The 13,062-nt window shown below is 38.8% G+C and overlaps 1 protein-coding gene across 2 annotated transcripts in view; it reads right to left on the bottom strand.

Moving 5' to 3' along the window:
• MYO1D (myosin ID) overlaps window positions 1-13,062 on the bottom strand; it is a 319,278-nt gene that overhangs the window by 172,058 nt on the left and 134,158 nt on the right. For both annotated transcript variants that reach the window (XM_070562560.1, XM_070562558.1), the window contains exon 15: window positions 6,263-6,429. In XM_070562560.1, the coding sequence (XP_070418661.1) occupies window positions 6,263-6,429 (167 nt within the window). The remainder of the gene's footprint in view (window positions 1-6,262; window positions 6,430-13,062) is intronic.

The following is a 13,062-nucleotide window of genomic DNA, read 5'->3' as shown; positions in this document are numbered from 1 at the left end:
CAGAATCTGAAAGCAAAAATTCACTGTGGAAAACATTACTTTGTCTCCCACTGTCGCTGGAAACATTAGTCCAATGTCCTGCACACCTTCTATCCCACTCTACGTCCCACTGTTAATTAGTTCAATTAGTATGACAACGAAATCAAATGTCAATTTCTCAATTTGGACAAACACATTTTATGTAAAGCAGAAGATAAACACAGTCTGAAGAGTAGGAACAGGCTAATTTCCCAGATGCACACCCCACCATCTCATCCAGCACTCTTCCTAGAAGATTCTAGCGAGAACCTGATCTTGACTTAGATAATCATCATTTAGACAGGCTTCAGTCTTTCCACAGTTCTTTTAAAAGGTAAGTTTAATACATTTATTGTGATTATTAATAAGCCTCAATTTTCTCAACTTCTTATATTTTCTATTAGGTGTGCTTTCTCGTTGCTGCTTTCTACCTTGTTTTCTCTGGGACAGAGTGAGTTTTCTTTGTTCCATTTTATTTTTTCCTTTGATTTGAAAGCCACACATTCAGTTGTGAGGTAATACACTGGTAAAGATTGTAGGCTCAGGAACCAACTGCTTGAGTTCAAATAAGAATCCATTGCTTCTTGGCTATGTGACCTGAGCTTTTCTGTGCTTCAGTTTCCTCATCTGCATAAAATGGGGGTAACATACTCTCCTGTCACGTCTCCATGCCTCCATGTGGTTGTCAGCTCAGTGGCTTACTTCAGGTAGACTGCTTAAAACAGTGCCTGGTATGTACAGTGAACACTTTACAATATTAACTACTTTTATTATTATTGTCCTGAAAATTTTAATATAAAAATTATATATTTATAGGAAAATATACACTTTTTCCCCGTCTAGTTAATTATCATCTACAGCCTTCCCATAACCAGTACAAAATTCTTTACTTCTCTATGCTCTCATTCCCATTTTAACTTTTGCTCCAGATTACTACTAAAGATTTCTTTTTTTCCCCTTAAAGGGTCTGTGAATAGTAAACATTCTGAGCCTATATATGTTGGGAAATGTTTCCATTTTGCTCCACTCTTAAATGATAATTTGGCATGGAATAAAATTCTAAGCATAAAGTTCATTTCCCTTCACCATGCAGATCCTGCTCCTTTGTCTATTTGCATCCACTGTTGCTGATGAGAAGTCTGATTCAGTATCATCCTCATCCCTTGTAGGCAGTTTGCCTTTTTTCTTGGGATAACTAAGTATTTTTCTTTATCTCTAACATTCTAAAAGTTAACGCGATGTACTTAAGTTTTGTTTAAAAAAAACTTATATGTTTCACACTCAGTGTTTTTTTTCAATCTGAAGATTTGTCTTTTTTTTTGGTTCAGAAAAATTCCTAGCCACTGTTTGTTTATTCTCTCTCTTCTTCCCTTCTCGTGCTCCAGTTGGATGGGTTTTAACACTCCTGGATCAAACTTACATACATACTGCTCAACCTTTTTTTTATTACTCCCCAGCTCTTTTTCTTTTGAAGAAGTCTGGAAAAAGTCTTCAGCCTGATCTTCCAGCTCACTAATTTGCTTTTTAGAAAAGGTTAGTTAAAGAAAAAATTTTTTTATTTGTAAAATTTACATATAGGAAAATGCACACATTTAAGTATGCGATTCAGTAAGTTTTCAAAAATGTATACATGCATGAAACTGACACCTCAGTCAAGACTCAGATTATCTCCACGATCTCAGAGAGTTCCCCCAGCCCCTCCCCTTTTCCAGTCAATGTGCCAACCCAGAGCTAACCACTCTTCTGATTCCTGTCTGTTCTGGAATGTCATATAAATGGCAGCATAAAGTATGTACTCTTTTATGACCATCTTTTTTCACATCCATGTTGGTGTTTTATCAGTCATTCATTCTCTTTAATGCAGATCAGTAACCACCGTATGATTATACTACAAGCTTGTTGACCCCCTCTCCCATTGATGGACAATTCACTCTTTAGTTGTGCTTAATTTGATCTTCATTTTCTAAATTTCTAACTAGTTCTTTTTAATAATTACCTGTTTCTAACTTCATATTCCTATTTTAGGACCACAATTCTCTCCTTTATCTCCCTGAAAATATTAAACGGCTTATTCTAATGCCTTTACTCCTTGCTCTGGTTCCTTAGGGGTCAGGTTTCCATTTGTTGAGCTTACTGTCTCTTTTGCATCATCTGATCTTTCTCAGATGTTTAACTGTCATCTCATCTCCCTCCCCAGAGTCCTTCTGTGTACATCTGGTTCTTTGTCAGCCTCTTGTAAAGGGGTTACTTTTGCCTCCTGGGTCTTGGTCATTATGCCTACAAGTCCCCCTTGCAGGTGCTGAGGTGCTTACTTGTCCTGGCCATTATGGCAGCCTCCGGGTGCTGCAGCTGTGGTGAATTCCAGCACAGCAGCTGTGACGGCTTCCTGAATGGCAGATCCAGCCTCACAAGGCAGACTATCCTTCAAACTGCAACCCCGACTTCCTTCTTGGTATTCGCATCTGCTTCATATCATATTCAGGAGTGACTCACATTTTCAAAGTTCACTGAGAATCCCCCTTTTGATTCTATGGTGTAGCTGTGCATTTACCTGGCCTTAAATATACATATTTTACATTATATGGGTATGTTCTGGAGTGGGAATGGGAGACTTAAGCTTGTTCCACTAAGACCACCACATCTGAAATTCATAGGTTCTTTTTAATCTGTTTTTACATGAATATTAGAAAATATAATCCAATCGTTACAGCATGTCTTCCACGCCAAAAAACACACCAAAACACTTTGAGTTGAAAGTAAAATAAGTCCAAAAGAGATTAAAAGTAGGTGAAGATATGCAGTGGGAAAACTCTTTGTCCCTCCCAAGCTTCCTTATGGTTCTCTTACTTCAGTTACTCTCCATGGCTTCCACTTTGTTGCATGCTACCATACTTTTAGTTAGATAAATATATTTTTAGTTCAGCCTTATCCTATAGTTACCCATTCCCGCCCTGCTCATTCTAATATGTAACTTCTGCTGATTTTCTATAGGTAACAATGCCAAAACAAATTCTATGATAGAGTAATTAATGGAATTCTAAGAGTAGTAACAGGGACTAGCAATTTTTCTATTAATATAATTTGACACTGTTTGAAATCAAGACTCAGAATAAACACATCTCTACTCATGAAAACATTCCCACTATATAGCCTCAATAAGAAAAGAGAGACTAAATTTTAAGAATGGTGTGATTTCAATAAGGAAAATGCTCAGTTTTGAGCATAACCTTTTGATCAATATGAAATTAAATTTTGGGGCCGGCTGGTGGTGCAGCAGTTAAGCTCACATGTTCCACTTCTCAGGAGCCCGGGGTTTGCTGGTTCAGATCCCGGGTGCAGACATGGGCACCGCTTGGCACGCCACGCTGTGGTAGGCATTCCACATATAAATAGAGGAAGATGGCCACAGATGTTAGCTCAGGGCCAGGTTTCCTCAGCAAAAAAACAGGAGAACTGGCAGTAGTTAGCTCAGGGCTAATCTTCCTCAAAGAAAAAAGGAAGTTAAATTTCAATTTTCAAGGCTACTATGTTATAAAGTTTTATTCATTCCAAGAGTCTCCATTTAGTGCAATCCCCTTCTCTTCTGCACACAAATAGCTGGACACCACTGAAGAAAAGCAGATGATGCCACGTGGTCTCACTGTACATTTATAACCTCAGATCTCACACAGGCACTCAAATCTTCCTGTCAGCAACCGTACTATACAAACCTATGCTTTCCTGCTCTCCAAAGTGAGGATTCTGATTTCCACTCAAACCTCCGCCATCACCTCTCCTAATCCTCACTCCCAGCTCATGACTTTGTTTCAGACTATTGAGGAGACAGCAGCAGTCAGATAGGAATATCTTCATCTTCCATCAGCAACCTTGGAGGCTCCCCGCATCTGTATTCATATTCTCCGCCTTTTGTCCTGTTGCTGGGGGTGGTCTCTCTGCTCCTATCTCAAGCTGACAAACCTTACCCTTGTGCTTGGGATTCCATCCCTTGCCTTCTCAAGGATGTTATTATTACAATTAGCTCCCACCCTCCGGTGTCACTGGCTTCTCCCTCTGTTCTAAATCATCTCCACCTGCATATGAACATTTTCTAGTATCTCCTGACCTCACATCCACCCCAGCTATTGCTGTCATTTTTCTCTGCTCTTAATCAGAGCATAAATTCTTGAGTTGTCTACAGGTATCCAACTCCTCTCTTCACTTTCCCATCCTGCTCAAATTGAGCTCTGCCCAGTCCTTTCTCCTTCGACTTCTATGTTGCCAAATCTAATGGTTAATTAACCTTCTGCTTTTATCCTACTTGATGGCACAGTAACCTTTGATATGGTAACCACACTTTTCTTCTTGAAATGCCATCTTCTCTTGGCTTCTGTGACAACCCTCTTCTGATATGTCTTCTATGTCACTGGTCGCTCCTTCTCTTCTCTTTGCTGGTTCCTTTATGTCAGACCACAAATCTACATGTTGGCATTGGCCTCCTCCTCTTTTTTATCCTGTTCCAGGACTTTATATATAATCTATACACTAACGACTCCAAAATCTCTATCTTCAGCCTAGACTTCTTCCCGAACTCCAGATATATTTATCTAATAGCTTGATATTTCTATCTAGATGTTTAGCAGGCATTTCAAACCTAACTCAGTCAAAAGACAAATCTCGATTCCATCTTTGCCCCTGTTCCACGCCCTCCTCTTTAAACTTCTCTTACCTCATCTTCCTCATCTCAGCAGATAGTACCATGCTCACCAAGATGCTCAAGCCGAAATTTGCGTGTCATCCTTCATTCCTCTCTACTCCTCTCTCGTCTAGCCAATCCATGAGCAAGTCTTGTCAACGCTCCCCCCAAACATATCCTGTATCTGTTTCCTACTCAGATCTATAATAATCCCTGTGTAAGGCACTATCACTAAGCCTTCTCTCCTGGATTCCTGCAACAGCATCCCTAACTGTCTCTTTGCTTTCTACTCATACGACAACCACAGTGATCTCTTAAAACATCCACAAGACTGTGTTGCTCCCTGCTTAAAACCCACCAATAGTTTTCTACCACAGTTAGCTGAAATATAAACTGTTTAGTCTGGATACAAATTTCAACATGATCTGGCCCCTGTCCATCTCTCTGATCTCATCTCACACCACTGCCTTGTCACTCAGCATCCTCCAGCCACACTGGACAATGTTTGGCTCTTAAAATGCCACATTTATTACTGTAATAGAGCCTTTACACTCCTGGTCCCTCTGCCCCACCTGCTCTTTTCTCTGATCTCTGAATGTCTGGTTACTTCCTGTCATTATTATCTCAGAGATTCTTCTGATCGTCCAATATTTCATGTATTTATTTATTCATATTTTTGTGGAATTTGTAGTCTAGAACATAGGAAATGTTCAATAGATATTTTTAGATAAATAAACAGGTAGAATTTAAAACATTATTCTTATGAGCCCCATGTCAACTATCATGATCATTATTAGCAATAAATAACAATAGCAATGATATCTTAACATTTATTGAGTGATTTCTATATGCCAGGTACTATTCTAAGTGCTTAAATCCATTATCTCATTTAGTGCTCCAGAAACCCTACAAAGTAGTTACTATTATTATCCCCATTTGACGCATGAGTAAACTGAAGCATGGAAAGGTTATATGATGTGCTCAAGGTCTCAAAGCTAAGAAATGACAAAGCCAGGATTCAAACCAGGTAGACTAATTTCAGGGCCTCCATGACTGACTATTTAATATTTTTTTATTATTATAATTACTAATATCTGTAATGATAAGCAGCATTAATTGAACACAATGATATGTTAGGCACTTAGGCTTTTTCCTTACGTTAATTTAATCCTCACAACAGCCTTATGAAGCAAGTGTTACTATATTCATTTTAAAAACACATAAACAGAATCAAAGAAGTTAAATTTCTGGCCCAAGATTATGCAGCAAATGAGTGGCACAGCCAGGATCCAACCCAGAGTGATTCCGAATCCTTGTTCTTTCTACTATACTACAATGCCCACAGTTTTCCCCTAAAGAACGAACTTTTTTCTATGGTCCATAAACCATGACCTCAAGGAGACTTTTTCTGCTGATTCTGGGAAAGTCTTTCATATTTGAAATTTCCTCCGTTCTTTCGTTCATCCTACAAATATTTAGATTGCCTAATACATGCTGATGCATTGTCACACATGGGGAGGACAACGTAACTCTCAGTGTGCTATCAGCTTTCTTTGTTTAGTGTCTTCTCACCTGTGAAGAAACTTCTCGTACGTCTGGCGGAAGGCAAAGCCTGCACGACGCACCCTCACATTTTCCAGGAGTCCAAGATACTCTACTTGATGCCGGCAGCGTTCATCATCGAAGATCTGTGGGGATTTCTTGTCATTGGGTTTGATGCAACGTACGTAGTATGGTTCCTAAAGAAATAAATCAGCACATGATAAGTTTCACCGGAGAAAAATCCCAGATTAAGGACACTAACATGTAATTAGTGTTAACTGTGTCAAATTAAGCTCTGTGCCTCTAATTTCTGAGGCATATATTTGTGAATAAAGTAGTTACTCTCCCTTTCCCTTCAACTTAAGGTTGGAAGTTCTCATGCACTCAGGTAAAATTTTGTTTTAGTGTATTTCAGGATTCATCAGGAATCGCAGAAAGGGGATAATACCAGGGAGTAAATTATAGGGATAGGTAAACATTGAGTTTTTGTGTATTTATGGAAACATGGTTAAAAAGTAACAGGAGGAGTAATTTAATAAAGATGCAGGAGCTGTGGTAAAGATGAACTGTGACAAAGAATGCAAAATATTAAGCACAGTCCTGGTACGCAATTGGTGCTCCATAACTGTCAGCCATTATTATTATTACTATTGCATTAGTTAGTGCTTTTGAAAAAGAGATTAAAATTTACGAGTTGAGGAAAAGGCAACTACCAGGGACATCAGTGACATGGTGGAGTGAGCTCACCCGGGACTCTCTCCCCTCCAAACTACACCCAAAAGGACCAACTGCTTTCCAACCAAAAAAAGGATCATAATAACAGAAATTGTCAGAGACCCATAGCAGCCAAACGATGGAGGGCAGAGAGGCTGGAGCCGCCCTTGGAGGAGCTGGAACAGGGTAAGAGAGAACTTCGCTCTCTCCCCTAGAGACTGGGATCACTGTGCTGGTGAGGGAAGGAGCCGGGGAGGGGCCGCGCGTCCACAGGATCATCCAGGACTCCCACCACCAGTGCAGTGGAAACCCGCTAACAGGGGAAAGCTTTCCCGTGGGGCGACCCCATCAAACCAGGGCCCTGGGAAACCAGAGAGTGAGAGCTGATTGGAATCCAGGTTGGAGGATGAGAGAAAGTGCCCCTCCTCCCCCAACCCGTGCTGCACACCACCAGCTGAAGGCGCAGGGCTCAGAACGCGTGGCTCTCGACCCCCATCTAGTGGTGACAGGCTGTAACTGCAACCGAATAATAGCATCACGCGCAAAAACTGCTCCTCTACCATCCAGCAATTTATAAAAGCTCCAGTCCACAAGGAAAACAATAAAAACACAGAAGTATGTCCTGAGGACTTTGAAATAGGCAAACTAACTGAAAATGAGTTCAAAATAGCTATCATCCAAATACTCAATGAGGTAAAGGGAAATACAGAGAAAGAAGTCAACGAGTTCTGGAGTTACTTCACAAAAGAGATTGAAACTATAAAGAACAATCAATCAGAAATACTAGAGATGAAAAATACAATGCATCAGATAAAACAGAATACAGATTCCCTGAATGCCTGTGTAGACATCACAGAGGAGCAAATTAGCATAATTGAAGATAGACAGGCTGAATGGCTCCAGACTGAGGAAAAAGAGAACTAAGAATTAAAAAAAACTGAAGAAAATCTCCGAAAAATAGCTGACTCAATGAGAAAATGCAACTTAAGAATAATCGGAATTCCTGAGGGTGTGGAAAAGGAAAATGGATCAGAAAGTGTGCTCAATGAAATAATAGAAGAGAACTTCCCAAATCTAGGGATTGAGAGAGAAATGTGTGTGGAGGAAGCTTTCAGATCTCCTAGATTTGTCAATGTAAAAAGACCTACTACAAGGCATGTAGTAGTAAAAATGGCAAAAATGAAGGACAAAGAAAGAATACTCAGGGCAGCAAGACAGAAGAAAATAACCCATAAAGGAACCCCTATCAGACTTTCAGTGATTTCTCTACAGAAACTTTACGAGCTAGCAGAGATTGGAGTGACATATTCAAAACTTTAAAGGACAAAAATCTTCAACCAAGAATAGTCTATCCAGCAAAAATATCCTTCAGATATGAGGGAGAAATTAAATCTTTTCCAGACAAACAGAACCTAAGGGACTTTGTAGCCACAAGACCTCCACTACAAGAAATCCTCAAGAAGGCTCTCATGCCTGAACAAAGATAAAAAGGGAGAAAGGGGTCACAAAACAGAGTAGGGAGACAAACAGATAGAATCAGAATAGGATAGCAAATATTCAACTATAGCATTAGGATAAAGGGAAGTAAATCACCAAATCTTATCACTCTAACCACAAACTCACAACACAAGTTGGAATAAGAGATGAAAACAATACTTTAGGAGGGGAGGAGGAAAGGGACTGAAACAGTCTAGGCTAAGTAAGTAAGAGACCACCAGAAAATGGACTATGTTATACATGAGATTCTGAATACAAACTTCAGGGTAGCCACTAAACTAAAAAGCAGAACAGAGACACAAAACATAAATAAGGAAAAAATCTAAGAAACCCAGCATAAGAAATTGCAGAAGTCAATGGGTAGGCTAAAACACACAGGGTGAGAAACAAAGGAAACACAGGAAAACCGGAAAATGAGCAAAAGAATGACAGCATTAAGCCCTCATGCATCAATACTCACCCTCAATGTAAACAGATTGAACTCTCCAATAAAAAGACACAGAGTGGCAAAATGGATTAAAGAACAAGATCCAACAATTTGTTGCCTCCAGGAAACACAGTTCAGCTCCAAGGACAAACACAGGTTCAGAGTGAAGGGGTGGAAGACAATACTCCAAGCTAACAGCAAACAAAAGAAAGCAGGTGTTGCAGTACTTACATCAGACAAAACAGACTTCAAGATAAGGCAGGTAAAGAGAGACATAGAGGGCCAATATATAATGATCAAAGGGACACTTCATCAAGAAGAAATAACGCTTATAAATATCTATGCACCCAACACAGGAGCACCAAAGTTCATAAAGCAACTATTAACAAACCTAAAAGTAGATATCAAAAATAACACAATAATAGTAGGGGATCTCAACACCTCACTTACATCAATGGACAGATCATCCAGACAGAAAATCAGCAAAGAAACAGTGGAGCTAAACGAAAAGCTAAAACAGTTGGACTTAGCAGACATATATAGAACAATCCATCCAAAAACAGCAGAATACGTGTTCTTCTCAAGCACGCAAGGAACATTCTCAAGGGTAGACCATATGTTGGGAAACAAGGCAAGCCTCTACAAATTTAAAAAAATTGAAATAACAACAAGAATCTTCTCCAATCATAACTATAAAGCTATATATAGCTTTATATATATAGCTATATATAGCTTTATATATATAGCTATATATAGCTATAAAGCTAGAAATTAATTATAAGAAAAAAGCTGAGAAAGGCACAAGGATGTGGAGACTAAACAATATGTTATTGAACAAGCAATGGATCATTGAAGAAATTAAAGAAATCAAAAAATACCTGGAGACAAACGAAAATGATAACATGCCATATCAACTCATATGGGATACAGCAAAAGCTGTATTAAGAGGAAAATTCATCGCAATACAGGCACATCTTAACAAACAAGAAAAATCCCAAATAAGCAATCTTAAACTACACCTAACTGAATTAGAGAAAGAAGAACAAACAAAGCTCAAAGTCAGCAGAAGGAGAGAAATAATAAAAATCAGAGCAGAAATAAATGCTAATGAAACAAAAAAGGCAGTAGAAAGGATCAATGAAACAAAGAGCTGGTTCTTTGAGAAGATAAATGAAATTGACAAACCCCTAGCCAGTCTTACAAAGGAAAAAAAGAGAGAAAGCTCAAGTAAACAAAATCAGAAATGAAAGAGGAGAAATAACAACAGACTCCACAGAAATACAATGGATTATAAGAGATGACTACGAAAAACTATATGCCAGCAAAATGGATAACCTAGAGGAAATGGATAAATTCTTGGACTCCTACAATCTCCCAAAGCTTAGTCAAGAAGAAGCACACAATTTGAACAGACCAATCACAAGGAAAGAGATTGAAACAGTCCTCAAAAGCATCCTAAGGAATAAAACCCCAGGACCAGATGGCTTTCCTGGGGAATTCTACCACACTTTCAGAGAGGATTTAATACCTATCCTTTTCAAGCTATTCCAAAAAATTAGGGAGGATGGAACACTTCCTAACACATTTTACGAGGCCAACATCACCCTGATACCAAAGCCTGACAAGGACAGCACGAAAAAGGAGAACTACAGGCCAATACTGCTGAAGAATATAGATGCAAAAATTCTCAAAAAAACTTTGGCAACCCAAATTCAGCAATTCATCAAAAGGATCATACATCATGATCAAGTGGGGTTCATACCAGGGACACAAGGATGGTTCAACATCTGCAAATCAATCAACGCGATACACCACATCAACAAAATGAGGAATAAAAACCACATGATCCTCTCACTAGATGCAGAGAAAGCACTTGACAAGATCCAACAGCCATTTATGATAAAAACTCTGAAGAAAATGGGGATAGAAGGGAACTACCTCAACATAATAAAGGCCATATATGACAAACCCACAGCCAACATCATACTCAATGGGCAAAAATTGAACCCCATCCCCCTGAAAACAGGAACGAGACAAGGATGCCCTCTATCACCACTCTTATTTAACGCAGTACTGGAGGTTTTGGCTAGAGCAATTAGGCAAGAGAAAGGAATAAAAGGAATCCAAATAGGGAGGGAAGAAGTGAAACTCTCACTGTTTGCAGACGACATGATCCTATATATAGAAAATCCCAAAGAATCCATTGGACAACTTTTAGAAATAATCAACAACTTCAGCAAAGTTGCAGGGTATAAAATCAATTTACATAAATCAGTAGCATTTCTATACTCTAATAACGAACTAACAGAAAAAGAACTCAAGAACACAATACCATTCACAATTGCAACAAAAAGAATAAAATACCTCAGGGTGAATTTAACTAGGAAGTGAAAGACTTATACAATGAGAATTACAGGGCTTTTCTGACAGAAATGGATGACGACATAAAAAGGTGGAAAGACATTCCATGTACCCGGATTGGAAGAATAAACATAGTTAAAATGTCCATTCTACCTAAAGCAATCTACAGATTCAATGCCATCCCAATCAGAATCCCAATGACATTCTTTACAAAAACAGAACAAAGAATCCTAACATTCATATGGGGCAACAAAAGACCCCGAATTTCTAAAGCAATCCTGAGAAAAAAGAACACAGATGGAGGCATCACAATCCCTGACTTCAAAACATACTACAAAGCTACAGTAATCAAAACAGCATGGTACTGGTACAAAAACAGGTGCACAGATCAATGGAACAGAATTGAAAGCCCAGAAATAGAACCACACATCTATGGACAGCTAACCTTCGACAAAGGAGCTGAGGGCCTACAATGGAGAAAAGAAAGTCTTTTCAACAAACGGTGCTGGGAAAACTGGAAAGCCACATGTAAAAGAACGAAAATTGACCATTGTTTTTCACCATTCACAAAAATAAACTCAAAATGGATCAAAGACCTAAAGCTGAGATCTGAAACCATTAAGGCTTCTAGAAGAAAATGTAGGCAGTACACTCTTTGACATCAGTATTAAAAGGATCTTTTTGGACACCATGTCTTCTCAGACAAGGGAAACAATAGAAAGAATAAACAAACGGGACTTCATCAGACTAAAGAGCTTCTTCAAGGCAAAGGAAAACAGGACTGAAATAAAAAAACAACCCACTAACTGGGAAAAAATATTTGCAAGTCATACATCCAATAAAGGCTTAATATCCATAATATATAAAGAACTCACACAACTCAACAACAAAAATTCAAACAACCCGATCAAAAAATGTGCAGGAGACATGAACAGACATTTCTCCAAAGAAGATATAGAGATGGCCAACAGGCACATGAAAAGATGTTCATCATCACTGATCATCAGGGAAATGCAAATCAAAACTACACTAAGATATCACCTTACACCCATTAGAATAACAAAAATAACTATAACAAATAATAACAAGTGTTGGAGAGGTTGTGGAGAAAAAGGAACCCTCACATACTGCTGATGGGAATGCAAACTTGTGCAGCCACTGTGGAAAACAGTATGGAGATTCCTCAAAAAATTAAAAATAGAACTACCATACGATCCAGCTATCCCACTACTGGGTATCTAACCAAAGAGCTTGAAGTCAGCAATTCCAAAAATCCCATGCACCCCAATGTTCATTGCAGCATTATTTACAATAGCCAAGACGTGGAAGCAACGTGAGTGCCCATCAACTGGTGATTGGATAAAAAAGATGTGGTGTATATATATACACAATGGAATACTACTCAGCCATAAAAAAGAACAAAATCGTCCCATTTCCAACAACATGGATGGACGTTGAGGGAATTATGTTAAGTGAAATAAGCCAGATAGAGAAGGACAATCACTGTATGACTATAGTCATATGAGGAATTTAAACATGTGGACAAAGATAACAGATTAGTGGCTTCAGGGGAAAGGTGGGGTGGGGGGTAGGCACAAAGGGTGAAGGGGTGCACCTACAACACGAATGACAGACAATATTGTAGAACTGAAATTTCACAAGATTGTAACCTATCATTAACTCAATAAAAACTAAATTTAAAAAAAAAGCAACTACCGGAACTACTAAGATAGCAGTAATACCCTGGTAAAATCATTAGGCAGTTGTATCAGAAGTTGGTCTGGTTTCTGTGAGTCAGTTTTAGGACACAATAACACCCGTGGGTGACCTT

The sequence above is a fragment of the Equus przewalskii genome, chromosome 10 (assembly GCF_037783145.1).
Source record: "Equus przewalskii isolate Varuska chromosome 10, EquPr2, whole genome shotgun sequence".
In the NCBI taxonomy this organism is placed as follows: Eukaryota; Metazoa; Chordata; class Mammalia; order Perissodactyla; family Equidae; genus Equus; species Equus przewalskii.
Note: the sequence above shows the minus strand (reverse complement) of the source record. Positions and strands in the feature narration are given on the sequence as shown.